Source organism: Penicillium antarcticum, assembly GCF_028974205.1.
Source record: "Penicillium antarcticum strain IBT 31339 chromosome Unknown utg000001l_segment0_segment0, whole genome shotgun sequence".
Lineage (NCBI taxonomy): Eukaryota > Fungi > Ascomycota > Eurotiomycetes > Eurotiales > Aspergillaceae > Penicillium > Penicillium antarcticum.
Window position 1 is genome coordinate 2343080 of NW_026695299.1, and position 15941 is coordinate 2359020.

General features: G+C 49.3%; 6 protein-coding genes across 6 annotated transcripts; 2 read left to right on the forward strand and 4 right to left on the reverse strand.

Moving 5' to 3' along the window:
• Window positions 1–1977: 1977 nt before the first annotated feature.
• N7508_000878 (putative C2H2 finger domain protein) lies at window positions 1978–4296 on the forward strand (the record flags this gene model as incomplete). Its single annotated transcript, XM_058458963.1, has 1 exon — window positions 1978–4296. The coding sequence occupies one exon, from the start codon at window positions 1978–1980 to the stop codon at window positions 4294–4296; it is 2319 nt and encodes a 772-aa protein (XP_058325185.1).
• Window positions 4297–4654: 358 nt separating this feature from the next.
• Window positions 4655–5344, forward strand: N7508_000879 (uncharacterized protein; the record flags this gene model as incomplete). The annotated part of the gene is made up of 4 exons (XM_058458964.1): window positions 4655–4826; window positions 4963–5103; window positions 5177–5269; window positions 5316–5344. 4 exons carry the CDS (start codon window positions 4655–4657, stop codon window positions 5342–5344), a joined length of 435 nt encoding a protein of 144 aa, XP_058325186.1.
• A 178-nt stretch (window positions 5345–5522) lies between these two features.
• Window positions 5523–6071, reverse strand: N7508_000880 (uncharacterized protein; the record flags this gene model as incomplete). The annotated part of the gene is made up of 1 exon (XM_058458965.1): window positions 5523–6071. One exon carries the CDS (start codon window positions 6069–6071, stop codon window positions 5523–5525), a length of 549 nt encoding a protein of 182 aa, XP_058325187.1.
• Window positions 6072–6501: 430 nt separating this feature from the next.
• On the reverse strand, window positions 6502–9778 carry N7508_000881 (M3 family metallopeptidase; the record flags this gene model as incomplete). Its single annotated transcript, XM_058458966.1, has 3 exons — window positions 6502–6694; window positions 6746–8886; window positions 9773–9778. The coding sequence occupies 3 exons, from the start codon at window positions 9776–9778 to the stop codon at window positions 6502–6504; spliced, it is 2340 nt and encodes a 779-aa protein (XP_058325188.1).
• A 1846-nt stretch (window positions 9779–11624) lies between these two features.
• Window positions 11625–13415, reverse strand: N7508_000882 (ankyrin repeat domain-containing protein; the record flags this gene model as incomplete). The annotated part of the gene is made up of 1 exon (XM_058458967.1): window positions 11625–13415. The coding sequence occupies one exon, from the start codon at window positions 13413–13415 to the stop codon at window positions 11625–11627; it is 1791 nt and encodes a 596-aa protein (XP_058325189.1).
• Window positions 13416–14282: 867 nt separating this feature from the next.
• Window positions 14283–15700, reverse strand: N7508_000883 (stearoyl-CoA 9-desaturase sdeA; the record flags this gene model as incomplete). The annotated part of the gene is made up of 2 exons (XM_058458968.1): window positions 14283–15412; window positions 15463–15700. The coding sequence occupies 2 exons, from the start codon at window positions 15698–15700 to the stop codon at window positions 14283–14285; spliced, it is 1368 nt and encodes a 455-aa protein (XP_058325190.1).
• Window positions 15701–15941: the final 241 nt, after the last annotated feature.

Below are 15941 nucleotides of genomic sequence, written 5' to 3' on the forward strand. Positions count from 1 at the left end.
TGACCCGAGGGGGTTCCATCAATGTAACCACCGCCCACAAATCGCTCAAATCCTGGTGGAATGCAGACCCCAAATCTTCCAGCTACAAGGCCGTTATATTTGGAAAAAAAATCAGGTTCATGTCTTTCGCGACAAAGAATATTCATACAGAGCTAACCCGGATATAAATCAACACCGAACGATCTATGTCACTTATTGTCCAATTGAGTTCCCTCCAGTAAAGGCATAGGAGATGGAACCGTTCGCGTGAAAATTGAGATAAATCCCATCGGCGAAGGTCACCCTGCACGCTACTCTACTTGAGCGACCGACATCGACCCATCATCTCACCTAGCTTTTCAGGTGAGAAATAATCCATCCAAGGCCCCGAAGTTACGGGGTACGTTCACCATCCGGGATTGACGTCTGTCTGGATATCCAACGCATCTGTCAATGTTCTCATGGGCAAATCGGTTGAGGAGATCTTTTGTACCCCAAGTCGGTATATCTACTTCTAGAAAGATGTCTGATGGAACCAAGGAGGGCATCTGTGCCATTTCCAATACTTCCGTGTAACTGGATGTCACTGGATTTACGGTGCATCATTCCATGCAGGATTTGCCCCATCGATAATATCTTGGAGGAAGGTAAAGCAGGTGGCTTGTGGGATATCTGGGTGGGCTGGGGGAGGTTGGAAGACAGAGGAGGGGGGAAAATAGCCGTGGTATTGATTCAGGTCCAGGACTTCTTTCTTTCGGGACACAAAGAAGGGGAGTTGAAAGAGTATAGCATAGACAGCTGAGACAACAGGCGGCGAGCTCCACGAATCAATAATCTTATAGAAGTTGGACTCTCGGGCACAATACACTCAATACACTCAACGGAATCACCCTATCTCGTCAAGTGACGTTATTTCGCATGAGAATAGGTCAAATCTTGGTGCGTTCTTTTTCACTGATACGCCGCTGTTGAGGACTGGAAGCCTCAATGTGGACTGAGACTTTTATATGGGTATTTTGTTCTGGTACAGACCTAGCTTGATGCTATATATGGTCGGAAATGAAGCCTGTGGCCTAGAGGGAAGCATTTAACTTGCATTGGCAAGTCTAAAGGCCGCTGTGTGCCTTTTTTTTGTTTTTTTCTTCTCGTTTGAATGAGATGCTTGATGCGTAGCCACGGCATGCTCTGTAATGAGGGGATCAACGAAGCTAGTAGGTATTGTAAGGACTGATTCGACTGGGTTTTCTCAAATATTGACCCTATCCTATAGATAGCATCCAATTTTCACTGTATATGGAGAATGTATAGAAGTAATTGTGGGTATCAGGATATATATATGTATGTAATTTGTAGGTTGACGTAGCTGATTCGACTAGAACATATACCTAGTAAGAATTCGATAGAGAACATAATGACTTACATGCTTCTCTATGGGTTTCCCCTTGTTTATTAAAGAAATCAGTCAATTAAAAGAAAAAAAGGGAAGAAAGCGAGCGGAGGGGAAAAAAAGGAAAGAAAAAAAGGAAAGAAAAAAAGAAAGGCTCAGCCGAGAGTCGAACTCGGGATCTCCGCATTACACTAGTGAATTGGTTAGAAGATGTTATGTGAAATTGTGGAGTCGGAGGATACTAACAGTGCGATGCGTTAACCACTGCGCCACTAAGCCATTGGATGGAAGAACGTGGCTATCTTAAGGCTCTAGTCCATTAGTTTTGTGGATGTTTCAGGGTAATCACATCCCTTCGAACCGATATGACTTGGAATGTAAAGTTACACTCTGGAGGCCTTGTCAGGTCAGTGAAATATACTCATACATCCATATTAATACACTGAAATGCTATGCGTGTACGGTCTGTAAAATTGCCGTTTAATTTCTCACCCGCCACAACCCCACCGACATCTCCGCACTTTCCCCCGGACGCCTTTTGACTGCCGAATTTGACTCTTCTTTCTCCCACGTGGATCGGCATCCCGAGGATTCCTCTCGATGGCATGAGAATGGAGGACGATCACCCTTCCAAGCGCCGCCGACGCAGTCGCAAAGTCCACTCCGATCGCAAGTTCGAATGCACCTTCGAGGGCTGCGGGAAGAGCTACTCGCGCGCCGAACATCTCAGTCGCCATGCGCTCAACCACGCCCCGAAACAAATCTACCGCTGCGACTTTCCAAACTGCTACCGCTCCTTCGTGCGACAAGACCTCTGCATTCGCCATCGCGAACGCCACACCACCAGTGGCTCCCAGCTGCAGAAGCGCGACCACTATACCGATCATGACGCCAAGACCTCGCCTACTTCCTCGCCTGCGATCACGGCCCCGGACTACTTTGTTGACTCCGAGACGCCTAAACCGCCTGTGACGACGTTCCCGATCACTACTGGCATAGAGACGACTGAAATACCCATCTCGCAGTACTCCGATTTCCCCGCTGTGCTGGACCAGCCGGATAACCTTATCGACCTGGACTCCATGTCCTACCCCATCTTCGGAGGCGAAACCTACAACCGGTCACCTTTTGCCATGGCAGATGACTTTGCGGCGTGGTTGTTCAGCGAGCCACTCGCACCGCTGGGGTATGGGATGGTACCCATGGTGCAAAATCAGTTCTATATGAACGAGCCTTCGTACAATAACTTTTGCACGGTGGTACCGCAACACCCGATGAGCGTGACCAGTATTCTAGACTCGGGGGCACCACCGTCGATCATCTCAGAAGAGAAGAGGCAGGAATTACTGCACTTGATGTCAACGCGATTCAACGAGGCGGCGTATGCAGCCGGCGCGAAGCGGAAGGATGCGCTTATGGAAGGGGATTTGAACAATGACCGGCATGTCCTTAGTCTGCGCATGATGCAGACGTACATTGGTTCTTATTGGTACCATTTTCATGCACAGTTGCCGATCCTGCATCAGCCCACTTTTGCTGCAGATCGCACGCCTGCACTTCTAATCTTGGCGATCATGGCTATTGGGGCTGCAACTTTGGATAAGATTCATGGAGAGGCTGCTACTGAGGCGGCTGCCGAGCTGGCTAGCTTTATTGCCTGGCATTTGCGCTGGGAGATCTTTATGGATGCGGATTTCCGGCCACCTGCTAGACTGTGGGTGTTTCAGTCGCTTTTATTACTGGAAGTCTATGAGAAGCTGTTCTCTACCCGTGCGCTGCATGAGCGCGCTCATATTCATCACGATACGACACTCACTCTCATGCGCCGAGGTAGTTCGTTGATCGGCAGTTCTTCATTCGATACGCCAGAAACGAAGGAAGAAGACGAGTCATGGTCAACCTGGATCAAGGCCGAGGCAACTCGCCGTGTAGCATTTGCCGCATTTGTGCTTGATTCTACACATGCAACCATGTTTGGACACTCAGCCAAAATGGTTGCACATGAATTACGACTACCATTGCCCTGCGATGAAGCCCTGTGGGCGGCAACCAGCGCAGCAGAGGTGGCTCGAGTCCAGTCCAGCCTGCAGTCACATGGTGTACGACCGATCATGTTTTTGGACGGCTTGAAACGCACACTCAACGGACAACCAGTCCGAACGAACGCGTTCGGCCGGATTATCCTCATGGCAGGCTTGTTGAGTGTCTGCTGGCATCTGAACCAGCGAGATCTGCAAATCAGTTCGCTGGGAGTAGGCCAAACCCTGGGCGGACGCGATAAATGGCGCTCATCCCTACTACGAGCATTCGATAACTGGCGACGCGACGTCGACGAAGCCCTAGGTCCATCGACGACATCCGAGTCGCGCGATGTACTACACGGCTTAGCCCACATGGCCTCCCACGTTGACATAGTCGATTTGCAGATCTTCGCAGGCGCCGGCCGATTGATGGGTCGGTCAATCACAGCACGCGACTACCACAGCGCAAAGGAGAAAACAAGTCGATGGGCCACGAAAGCCTCAGCCCGTGATGCCACCTTTTACGCCCTCAAATTCCTCTCCACCTGTTTTCTCGACCCGGCCACTCAACCGGGCGAATACGCCGCCCGCGACGACTACCTCCTCAATCGACCGTGGGTGATGTACTTCGCAGCATTGGTAGTCTGGACGTACGGGTACGCCTTGGACGGACCCCTGCGTCCGGCACCGGTGCTCGCCACACAAGCCGAAAGACAACAAGACATGCAGGTCTTCCTGCATCGCATGAGTCAGACCCGGGAACCGAATGAGCTAGAGGGCTTGACAGGTCGTAATGGTTGTCTCGGTCTGCTCATGATTCTCCGCGACTCCTTTGCTACACCGCGGTGGGAGTTACTAGGGGAAGCGGCGCGGCTGCTGGACAGCTGTATCGCGAAGCTACAGTCGTAGCAGTATGTATGATGTATTGATACCTAATTGTATATTCAGTTTATATAAACCAGTCTACCTACCACAGAGTACAGTCAGAAATGACGTTGTATACAGTAGTCCACGGCGTTGCCCTAACAACCGCCGATCCCCCTACAAGTCTCCCCCCAACATCTGTCCACAATCCACAATCCACAATCCGCATATTTGTCCAGAATCCCTACATCAGCCAAAAGCATCAAATACAACATGGTGAGTGTCCCTGTCCCTGGCAATGTTGTCCCTGATGTAATCCGTTCCGATCCCGTCCCGCCCCTTCCCCTCCCTTGGAACCAACATCATCCTTTTCTCCGCCCTCTTTCGACTTGTGCTTTTCATCATGGCTAACAAACACGAGGCCTCCACAAACTACAAGGAAGCGTTCTCGCTCTTCGATCGCCGCGGCACTGGCCGTGTCGCCGGTGACCTCCTCGGTGACCTCCTGCGCGCTTGCGGGCAGAACCCTACTCTGGCTGAGATTGGGGATTTGGAGAAGTCTATTGGTGGTGATTGTATGTTTCCTTTCACTCTGAATGGTCTGAGACGCGCCTGTCCAGCTCCAGCTCCAGGCCCCGCCCTGGTTGGGACTGGGTTGGGGTGAGCTGGGCTGGATTGGATTGGACTAGGCTAACATGGTTCTTTTCGCAGTCGACTTCGAGTCCTTCCTCAAAGTCCTGAACCGTCCCGGTGGTTTCCGTGAGCCTGGTGAACCCGAGGAATACTGTCGCGGATTCCAAGTTTTCGATAAGGATATGACTGGTTTCATTGGTGTTGGACAGCTGCGCTACAGTATGTTCTCTATTCTCCCTATACTGTTCTTTGAACTGCGCATTTGGATGAGGTGGACGCTAATGCGATATAGTCCTCACGAATCTCGGCGAGAAGATGTCCGATGATGAAGTTGATGAGTTGCTCAAGGCTGTTGATACTAGCTCTGGCGAGATCAACTACACTGGTATGTTCACGGCAGTCCGATATACGGACGCAGGCTAACGATTTAGATCTCGTTCGCACTATCCTCGCCAACTAATACCCTGATATGATTGAACGTTTATGGATATGGCTATGGCTATAGCTTGAGGGATTGCGGCGTGTTGGAATACTTTCGTCTTGTATGTTTTTTATCAAATTACTTCTGTATTATTGGAGGGTATCAACTATATGTAACCTTCACTCTCACTTTTCTTTCTTCTTATCTGCGATATAAACTAAACAATCCATTCCCTCCACTCTCCCTCTCCAACTCCCTCCCCTCCCATCCCTTCAGTCCCAACCAAAGACCCAGGAAGGAGATAGAGTGCCTGCGGCCTCTCCCCTTCCTGTCCACCACCAGAAGTAGAATAATGCACCTCATCCAAATAATACCCAATAACAACCCGACACCGTCCACACCTCAACAAAACCCTCTTCTCAATCCCATCTTCCCGTCTAATCATTGTCGCCCGCCGATCTGGAATAGTGGTCGCGAGAAGGAGAGTCGTATGGTTGGCGCTTTGTCGAGTCTTGCCAGCTCCAGCTCCAGTCTCAGCTCCTGCAGTCGGAGGATTGGTAGATTGCGCTTCGGCTTCCAGCTCCGCTGAAAGTTCGTTCTCATCGGTAGTTCGCTCCAATGGCAGGATTAGGGCCTTGTCTTTGCCTTCGCCGCTTCGGCGGGGGAGAGTTGGGATGTTGCGTGTTGTTGCTAGTAGCAGGTGGTTGCAGAAGCGGCAGTGTTGCGTGTGGATTTGGTGTCGTTCGGGATTGGTTTGTTCCGTCATTTTAGGCTGGGATTCTTGTGATTGTCGGCGCTTGGTTCTGAATGTGATTGCAATTGCTGTGTAGAGGTGCGGCGTGGATGAGTTGGTGATCGTGCTGTCTAATGGTTAGTGATCTGCTCTGCGGGGTTGCCTGGATGGCATAGCTTCAGCTGAAAATTTGATAGGAACTCACAAGAAAGGAGCTGTAACAGTTATATTATTTCCTCGGTGAAAGACTAGTGAGAGGTCTAAAATCCGAGTCGCAAGAGCTGAGTAGCAGAATTGCCGAGGCGGTGGGCTTATCAGTTATCGCCTGATCTACTCTTAAATACGTTATATCTATACGAAGCAGTTGGTCTTTTCTGATGCGATAGATTGAGAGTGAATCCGTGTAGCTCTCTAGTATGCTAAGGATATAATGCATTTGTCAGTCAAATAGCTTCAATGGGCCTTACGCCAGACCAAGATCCTTGTAGAAAGCATCGGTCTGAGGCTCACGACCCAGGAACTCAGTCAGGGTCTTCATCTCGTCCTGGCTACCACCCTTCTCCAGAACTTGGTAGCGATAGCGACGGCCTGCAGCCTTGTTCATGGGGTCGTCCTTGAAGACAGTGTAGAACATGTCGGTGGAGTATACTTGGGAGCTGTAGATTCATGAGTATGTTATGCTTCTCCATATCGTAGGATAATCTTACCTCAGGTATCCATAGTATCCGGCATCGTAACCACCGATCAAGTGTCCAAAAGTGGCCTCGCCGTGGCCCCATTCGCTACCAGCGCCTAGAGCTTCCGGTCCGTCCATCTGGGTGATCTCCTGGCGGAGACGGTTGTATGTAGCCGAAAGAGGGAGAGCCTCAATGTCGGCGTGGCTCTTGGGCTCGTGGATAGCCATGTCGAAGATACCAAAGTGGAGCTGGCGCAGGTTGAACAACGCATCGTTGACGTGCTTGGTGCGGATCAAGTTCTCGATCACGTCGTCGGGGATACGCTCTGATGGTGGGCCAGTGGCAGTCTTACCGCCGCTGCGGGACTGCTGAGCTTCTTGCCAGCTGGCAAGGTACTCGGGGGAGAGAGTAGAGTAGTGACGGCTGAGGGAGCGCAGCTGCGAGGGTGTCCAGCACCAGTTCTCGAGCATCTGACTGGGCGCTTCGACGAAGTCGCGCACTGTGCTGGTACCGTGGAAGCGGGAGTAGATGGTTCGGGAGACCAGGTCGTGAATACCGTGGCCAAGTTCGTGGAAGAGGGTGACTACCTCGTCGTGCTTCAGCAGACTAGGCTTCTTGGGCTGGGGCTTGGTAAAGTTGCACACCAATGCGGTGGCGGGGAAACGGCGGTTACCGTCCTGGTCGATGAAGCCGGGCTGCAGGTTGAAGTTGGCGGCGTGGCCATACTTGCCCTCGCGAGGGAACAGGTCAAGGTAGAGATATCCGACGAAACCACTACCCTCACCCTCGTCGTTCCATACACTGTAAACCTGCACGTCCTCATGCCAGACAATGTCATCACCTTGGCCAGTTGGGGCAAGAGATGCCCGGTCTTCGCCAACAATCTCAACAAACTCCAGACCAAACAGCTCCTCGAAGATCTTCAGCATGCCCTCGATGGTGGTTTGCAGGGGGAACCACTCAGCAATGAGCTGCTGATCCAGAGAGTAGTCCTTCTCCAGCATCAGACGGTCATAGAAACGGTGGTCCCACAGGTAGTAACGGCCATCCGAGTTAGGATCAGTAGCCTTCTTCAACTCGTGCAGCTTCTCAATCTCCTGCTTACCGCCAGCGGTCAAGCGGTTGCGAAGATCTCCCAGGAACTTGTCGACAGTCTCAGGTGTCTTGGCCATCTTATCCTCGATGCGGAAGGCGGCGTGGTTGGGGTAGCCGAGCAAACGAGCAGCTTCGTCACGGAGAACAATGGCCTCGCGGAATAGCGGCACGTTCTGGTTGCACTTGTTCTCGTTGGCGATCATGACCTGCTTACGGGTCTCGGGGTCGTTGGCGTATTTCATGGTAGGGAAGAGGTCGGGGTACTTGAAGGAGAGCCACAGCTTGCCGGCATTCTCGTTCTCACCCTTCTTCAGACCGTCCAGCACATCATTCGGCACACCGGACAGCTGCTCGGGTGTAAACCAGATACCGCCGTTCTCCTCGTTCAGGTTCTTCTGGAACTCAATGCTCAGCTGGCTCAGACGCTTCTTGATCTCCTTAAAACGGGCCCGCTGAGGTCCGGCGGGCAGACCAAGACCATTGCGGACGAAGTCCTTGTGTTCCTTCTCTAGTAGACGGCGGGACTCGGGATCGAGAGACTCGTTCCGGCGCAGCACGGCGTCGAACAGGCCGAAGACATCTTCACGCATGACAGCTTCAATGAAGAACTCGTCCATGAGCTCTTCGGCCTTGGAAGAGGCATCACGCAGCTTCGAGTCGGTGGAGACAGCCTGGTAGAAGCCCAGAATGTGTGCCTCTAGACCCATGACGTTATCATCTTGAGCGAGGGGACGGACGACGTTGTCAAAGGTGGCATTTTCGGGCTTGATTTCGGCGACCAGCTTGTCCTGGATATCACGGGAGGATTTGATCAGACGCTCGGCATCTGCAACCACCGATTGCGGGGTAGCAGTGAAGATGGGCGGGGCCTGGGGAGGCTTCCGGAGGTGGGAGGGAGCCATGCTGGAGGTAGTCAAGAGTCGTACTGGTGTAGTGGTACGCAAGTGGCCCAGCACGGATGAAAGGCGGAGACGGAGGAGGGGCGCCACGGTGAGGATGGCGATGAGAGCGATGAAAAAGTGACGAATGAAAGCAATGATGGCGGTGGATGGCGGTGTACAAGTCAGTTGGAGATGCTGTCAGGTGATCCAAAGCTCGAAGTCAATTGCGGGGTGTGAGGTCTTGGCGGGAAGTATACACGGCGTATACAACAATTCCTGACAAGGGACTTTTAGTTAGTATGTAGGTGAAAAGGATGCAGTTTCTCATGGGTTATACTAAGATTTATCAAGCCTATAGGGCTTCTATGCTTTACTTGGACATGATACGCCGGTTAAATATTGAGACCTATACTGGACCTCTATAGCTAGGCTAAGAACTTACTGGATCTGTTTTTAGCTGACGATTGAGTATCTTTCGAACACTTATCTCAAGATGCCAATATTTCTCAAGTTTACAAAATGTACTATCTCTACAAGTAGAAGTCATACTTATTTACATAATTCTACACGGTAGAAGGTAAACAAGGTAAAATAACATTTCTTTGAGGGTATCAATTGATTCATAATAACTCTAAAGACAAAATGCCAGTCACATGCAAAAATGAAAATTCGATCAGTTTCAAAATATGACCTTGGCCACACATCGTCATGGCAGTAGCGTACGATCACCAAGAAAAGTAAATCTATGAGACAAATGCCTTTATGAAGACTCGGGGGTTAGTTTATCCAACCGGAAGCTGTCCTTACGGAAGTCTGGCTTGCGATTAATGGTGCAAACCCCATTGTTGATCCTCTGCCGAAGGTTGTGCGTTCAACAGTTGGAAGGTGATATTTTGGCAGAGCAATTTCGAGTCATTGATCTTCTCACATTTGTCTGGCTTGTCACAGTCGTGAGTCACGCCTACTCCCAATGAGATGCACAAGTTCTGAGTTGTGTACAGAGGATCATAGCTTAGGATCAAGTTCCCCGGCTCAAACACGTCCTGGACTACCTGCATAAATTGGCGGTCACTGAGCTTACTGTCATCTTCTTGTGGGAAAACGGTGACCCTAGGAGGAGATTGGTCGAGGCGAGGTCCGACGATTGACTGGACTTTGATCCAGAGTGGCTCTTTAATGTATGAGAACGGGGGCTTTCGCTTCATCGCTGCACGCCGGACCCTTAGGGCTTGCTTGGTCAAGGGGCCCCGGATCTCTCAGTGAATTCCTGAAGTAGCCATGGTTAGTGGCTAATGGGCAGTTGAGCTAGGGGGGTTTCAAAACCGTTGTTGGTTTGGTAATTGTAATAAGAGTTGTTTCCAGTGTCAGCGTGAGTGTGTTGAGTGTGATGGGAAACAGTTGGACTCGGGCACCTGACGTTTTCATATGTTTGAAAGGTAATAAAGAAGCAAAGAAGCCATGAAAAACAGCTTAAAAATAGCTATTGTATTCCACTCGTACGGTCCCCATTCTACCACCCCGTCCTACAAATCACTTGCTCTTCAATGTGCTCACTAGGCTATTATGTACCATATCTGCCGACTAGCGAAAAGATTGACTGCATTCTGGAATAAGCAGGGCAACAACAGAAATAGGAACAAAAATATAGTGGACGATAAAACTGCCTGCTTCATTCAGTCAACTATTGATGCGTCGGTCTCGGCCTGTTATATTATCTGCCCAGGTGGCTACTGCCTGGAGGCTCGATTCGATCTACAGGATGGATTGTTCAGCCTTCATTTATCACCTCACACGACGATAAAACTCACCCGTGGTACTTTCAAAACTATCCAGACACCCATGGTAAGGAAACAAGATAATGCTGCGACAAGTAAAGACCATTTCCAGTCTGGATTATCTCGAAGCACATTGACGTTCATCCCAAAGAGACTCTGAACTCGAGTGGTCGGTTAATAGCCAGATGTAAATTGAAAAGAGAAGAAAAGAAAGGACCAGCATTCAAACTCACCGACGTCAGCATCAAAGGAAGAAAAAGAAACTGTATAAAAATTTAGTATCGACATCAACAGATACTCTTCATATAAGATTCCTACAGTAATTCGGCTTAAGTGTTTGAAACTTGCGGCTTCATCGATCGAAATCCAAGCGAATTCCTGCGAGCCGTTTGTCAATAATATACAAAATGACATTTTGTAGCTAAGCTTACTATTTGCAAGACATCACGTAGACCTTGATCAATATGACTCAGTTTTGAAATCACATATTCTTCGAGATCGTTAATGGGTTTTATCAGCTCTTGACCGTCCGAACGAAGGGTTGTATCAAAATTCACAACGTCCTTAAGTTCTTGAATCTGCGACTGAAGGCATATTCGAATTTTTGTTCGGTCACGGGCATTCTGCGCGATATTTTTGATCATTGCGTGACTTCCGCCCTCGTTCTCAATCTGAGAACTTCTCTTTTGTTCAATTTGGAATGTTAGATAGAGCATTCTGCAGTGAGACGTAAGGACTTACGATCTTCTCAAATTCAGTATCTAAATCAAAACAAAGCTTGTTCCAACATTGGCGTAAATGCTCGAGAAAATGTTCAAAAAATTTGACAGGCGTTTTGGGGACCTTGCTTTGTAGGATAGTGCTAATAAACCCATGGGCTTGCTCATTGGCTTCAAGTGTGAGGGCCCAAGCAATACCCCAGGACTTTGTGTACTGAGGCTTTCCTTTCTGATTTTCAGCGGGGAATCGAACTGATATATGTGTTATCAGCACTCTGTGAAGATGAAGATCCTCATGTTTGCTCCATTGAAGGTAGGGACTCGAACTTGAAGATTTTAGATATTTCGGACGACGCAATAGGCGGAAATAGCTTTTGGAATCCGACCAAGCCATATGGTTTGGGTAAAGGCTAGAGGAAATAGTCAGGGATTTGTGCTGCTAGTGGTCTACAGATCCATACCATAGCCTGTTTTCCCCTGCGTTCGGCACACACTGAATTGAATTCTTGGCAAATGATTCCCAGCAGAGATTTCGGCGTTGTGTCCCTATTGTAAATCGAACATAAGACTTTCTTTCACTTTCAAGGTCGGTAAGGTCGGAGCATTCCTCTGAGTTGAAGTCGATTCCTTCCTCATAAAGGAGCTTGATGACGGATTTATTTTTTGATTCAATCGCGATCTGCATTGGGGTTTTGTCATCGTGGTTCGGGGAGTTAGCTTGGTTTGTAACCGCGATCAGGGCTGAGACGAAACTTGGGTTATCATTATAGCATGCAAGGTGGAGAGGCGTATACCCGTTATCGTCGATATGGTTGGCGTCATAATTGTACTCGAGCAGTAAGCGCACTAGCTCTAGCGCTTTGCGTTCGCCAAAACTCCCTGTTTCCTTGACCAACAACCTCATGGAAGTTTTGTCTCGGGGAATGAGAAGTTTCACCAAATTCAAGCTTTTCTTTTCCAACGCACGTAGCAAGGAAGTCGTGTGCTCGTCTTCTCCGTCATCAATTCTTGTATTTTTCTGCTTCAAAAGTAATTTGGCAATTTCTAGATCGTCGTATTCGGCAGTCCATGATAAGAGGGTTCGACCATTGAGTGTCTCCGGTAGTCGGAAAATCAACTCAGACAACATTCTTGTGTCCCCATGTTCGGGAAATGATGAAAAAAGGGTATTTCTTGTCCTCAGGAGAAGCTGGAAGCTCTTTTGATTGCCAGAATTCTGGCTTATATCGACTTTTCCTGATTTGAGAAATCGTATCATGAGCTCGACATTGCCGGATATTGCTGCTTTCAAGAATGGAGTTTGACCATTTATATCTGGTCGATCCGCTTTGATTTCATCGTTCTTGAGCAGAATGTCTACTGCGCTCAAACATCTCTCGGAAACTGCCCAGAACAACGGTGTCTTTTTACAAATGTCCTCTGCGTTTATGTCTGAGCCTTGATCGATCAGAAATTTGATCACGTCGTCATTGGCTTTTCTGTGTTTATCAGTTCCTACCCATGATAATGAAGTCCGCATATTGCTGTCTCTTGATTCAACTCTGGCGCCATTGCCAACAAGGTGTCTCATGATATCGATACTTCCGAGTTGTGCGGCCAGCGACAAAGGTGTTCGGCCAGAAACATCCGGTCGATCGACTTGAATATCATGGTTGTTGAGTAATTCAATCACCGTATTCGTGCAGTTCCCAGAAACAGCCCATGATAGCGGTGTCTTATGTGAATTGTCCTCCGAATTTATGCATGATCCTTTGCCTAACAGGCACCTGATGACGTCCGTGTTCGCTTTCTCACTGTCATTGGGTGTCGCCGCCCATGACAGTGCAGTGCGGCCGTTCTTGTCTTTCAGGTGGCAATCAGATCCTTTGGTCAGCAAAGCATTCACGGACTCCGCTCTGCAAGCTTCTGCAGCCCAGGACAGAGCAGTTCGACCATCTTCGACGGGGGACCAATTCACTTCAACATTGTCACTTTCCAAAAATTTCTCCAACACTAGCGTTTTAGGCAACAATGCTGCTTTGGATAATGGGAATTCTCCAAGTTCTGCAAAGTTCGGATCATGATGTTCCAGAAAATTTTGTATTATTGACAGCTTTGTTCTCATAGCATTCTCTGCCTTTTTCACTATCCCTCTTTTTGTGTTCGTGGGGATTTTCGTCGGAAACAAGCGAATTGCGTCGAAGAAGTACCGTTGCTCTCGTGAAAGGGAACCAGAGAAACTGTCTGCCATCGTAGAAATATTCAGAAGAGAACACTTTCCGGCTGAGAAGATAAATTCCCCGCTGTAAGCCCAAGGTAGGCTAGGGAGGGGCAATACAATAGAAGATACCGTGTGCCGAATTCTTACAATACGATTCAACGTTTTGAAGCAAGCTAAATCCGAAATGGAATAGGGTCTGGGAAAGAATGAAAGATAGTAAAATGGTGAAACTGATTTCGATCCTACCTGCAACCCGTAGAACTGGTAGAATCTCCCTAACTAACCTTCTAGGGTATTATATGTGCATCCGATATTAGATCGAATCGGAACACAAGTATGAGCACGATATGTACAAGATTTGGCATACTATACGTAGAACCAAGGCACATGGCTAAAGACTCTACTATGGACATCTCTATTCTTTGTTTCCTTTTACGATCTCGGGGCTTTGACATTTTATCAAATGAAACGGAAAAAGAGCCGATCAAAGATAGGAAACCCCGAAAATACTATTCTATAAACAAGATTCTTTCTGTTAGTGCTCTAGTATAGTTTCGAATGTGGAAGGCTCAGGTCAAAAGAGGCGAAGGAGGAGATATTCATTTTGAGTTAAAGCTCGATAAATACGAACAGGCGAAGTGTTGACGTGTAAAAAGGGGATTTACATGTGATAGAACCCCCCGCTTTTCGAAGTTTTCAGGTCTGCGATGTTCTTCATTCTTTCTTATACTAACAATACTAACATTTATGAAATACACAGTGAGACAATGTCATATGAAATCGTTTCTAATTCATGAAAATTATCTATGAAGTGCGTCACAGGCCGCTTTTGAAAAGACAGAAATGAGAAAGAAACGCCAACCCCGAACCCAGAATGCAAGATCAAATTTCATCAGTTTAAGCTGCATCCGCAGTGGGAATGGGCTCGGGGATCTTGGTGACCTGCATGCCAGCGCGGATGATACGTTGGCCTGAGTCGTCGCGAACATACTCGGAGTTCTCCTTCTGAGCACGCTTCCAGATCTCGACTTCACCACCGCCACGAATGACACCGACACGCATGGTGGACAGCAGGTTGTGGGCACCGTTGGAATGGTAGTAGACACCACCGTTGAACATGGCGGTCGCATCCTTGCCCAGACCGGACTTGATCATGGCCTTGCCACCGGGGTGGTCCTTGATGAAGTCGGTCACGTCGTGGACAACGCCGGCGATGGAGATGAGACCTCTGCCGTTCTTGGCCTGGTCGACATAGTCATCCCACTCCATGACGGGGAGCTGGTCCAGAGGAGTACCCCAGTCGAGCTTGGCGCGCTTCTGATCGATCTTCTTCTGGAGTTGCTGCACACGACCCTTCTCGATCTCGTTGGAGCGGAATTGCTTCAAGTCATAGGCCAAACCGAGCTGCTTGCAGGTCCAGATGGTCCACTTGGTGGGGTCATACTGGTGCCACTCGATGGCGTTGCGGTAGTCCGAAGGGAATTCGTGGTGGAAGTTGTGGTACCCCTCGCCGAGAGTGACCAGGGCGGTAATGACGTGGTCACGAGGAGAATTACGGTCATCGAAGGGCTGGTCACCAAGCCAGTGAGCCAAGGAGTTGACACAGAAAGTGGCCTGTTGCACGAAGAAGATACGCAGGATACCAGCGTACACAAAGCCACCCCACCAGTCACCCCAGCCGAGACCGGAGACGAGCATGGGCACGATCAATCCCATGGTGAGGACGACCTTGAGGTAGTTACGGTGCTGCCAGACGACCACGGGGTCTTCGTTGAGGTCGGAGATGTCGGTACGGCCAATTCGCTTGGGGTTCTGCTTCATGACCATCCATCCAAGGTGAGAGTACAGGAGACCCTTGCGGACGGAGTAGGGGTCCTTGTCGGTGTCGGTGTAACGGTGGTGCGCACGATGATCCCGAGCCCACCAGCGGATGGAGCCTTCAACAGCACCGCCACCGACGGCAGCAAGCCAGATACGAAGAGGCAGAGTGGCGGAGTAGGAGCAGTGAGCCCAGAGACGATGGTAACCTAAAAACAGTCAGCTTGAATCTTTCCGCCCTCGAGTCAATTGAACTTACCAGCAGTGATTCCCAATCCAGTGAAGAAGTAGTAGATGACTGCCCAGATGGCAGTCTTCAGCTGCAGAGGCACCCAGAAGGCCTGGATGCAGCCGGAAATGGGCACACCGAGAATCAGAACGACATTGAGCCAGTTGACATGCTTGTACCAGTTCTGGCGAGTCATCTGAGTGTCGGCAATGTGGACCTTCTTGGTCTCAGCCGCCCGCGGGCGTGAAGCATCAACCTTCGACGACATGGTGTATGGATGAAGTTGAAGATAGAAAGGCCGGAAGGAGAGGGTTTTTTATACTTGGGGCCCACTTGGGACCAACGTTGGGGCGAGGTGCTCGGATATGGGGAAACTTGGCACAAGAACAAATCAAAGACGAATCAAAAGGATGAAGACATTGACCGTCACAAGATCCCGAGGCAATGCAGAGAGAAGACGACAACAATTATAAGCTTGCCCCGATAGAACTTTGCTCTTCTGGAGTGGC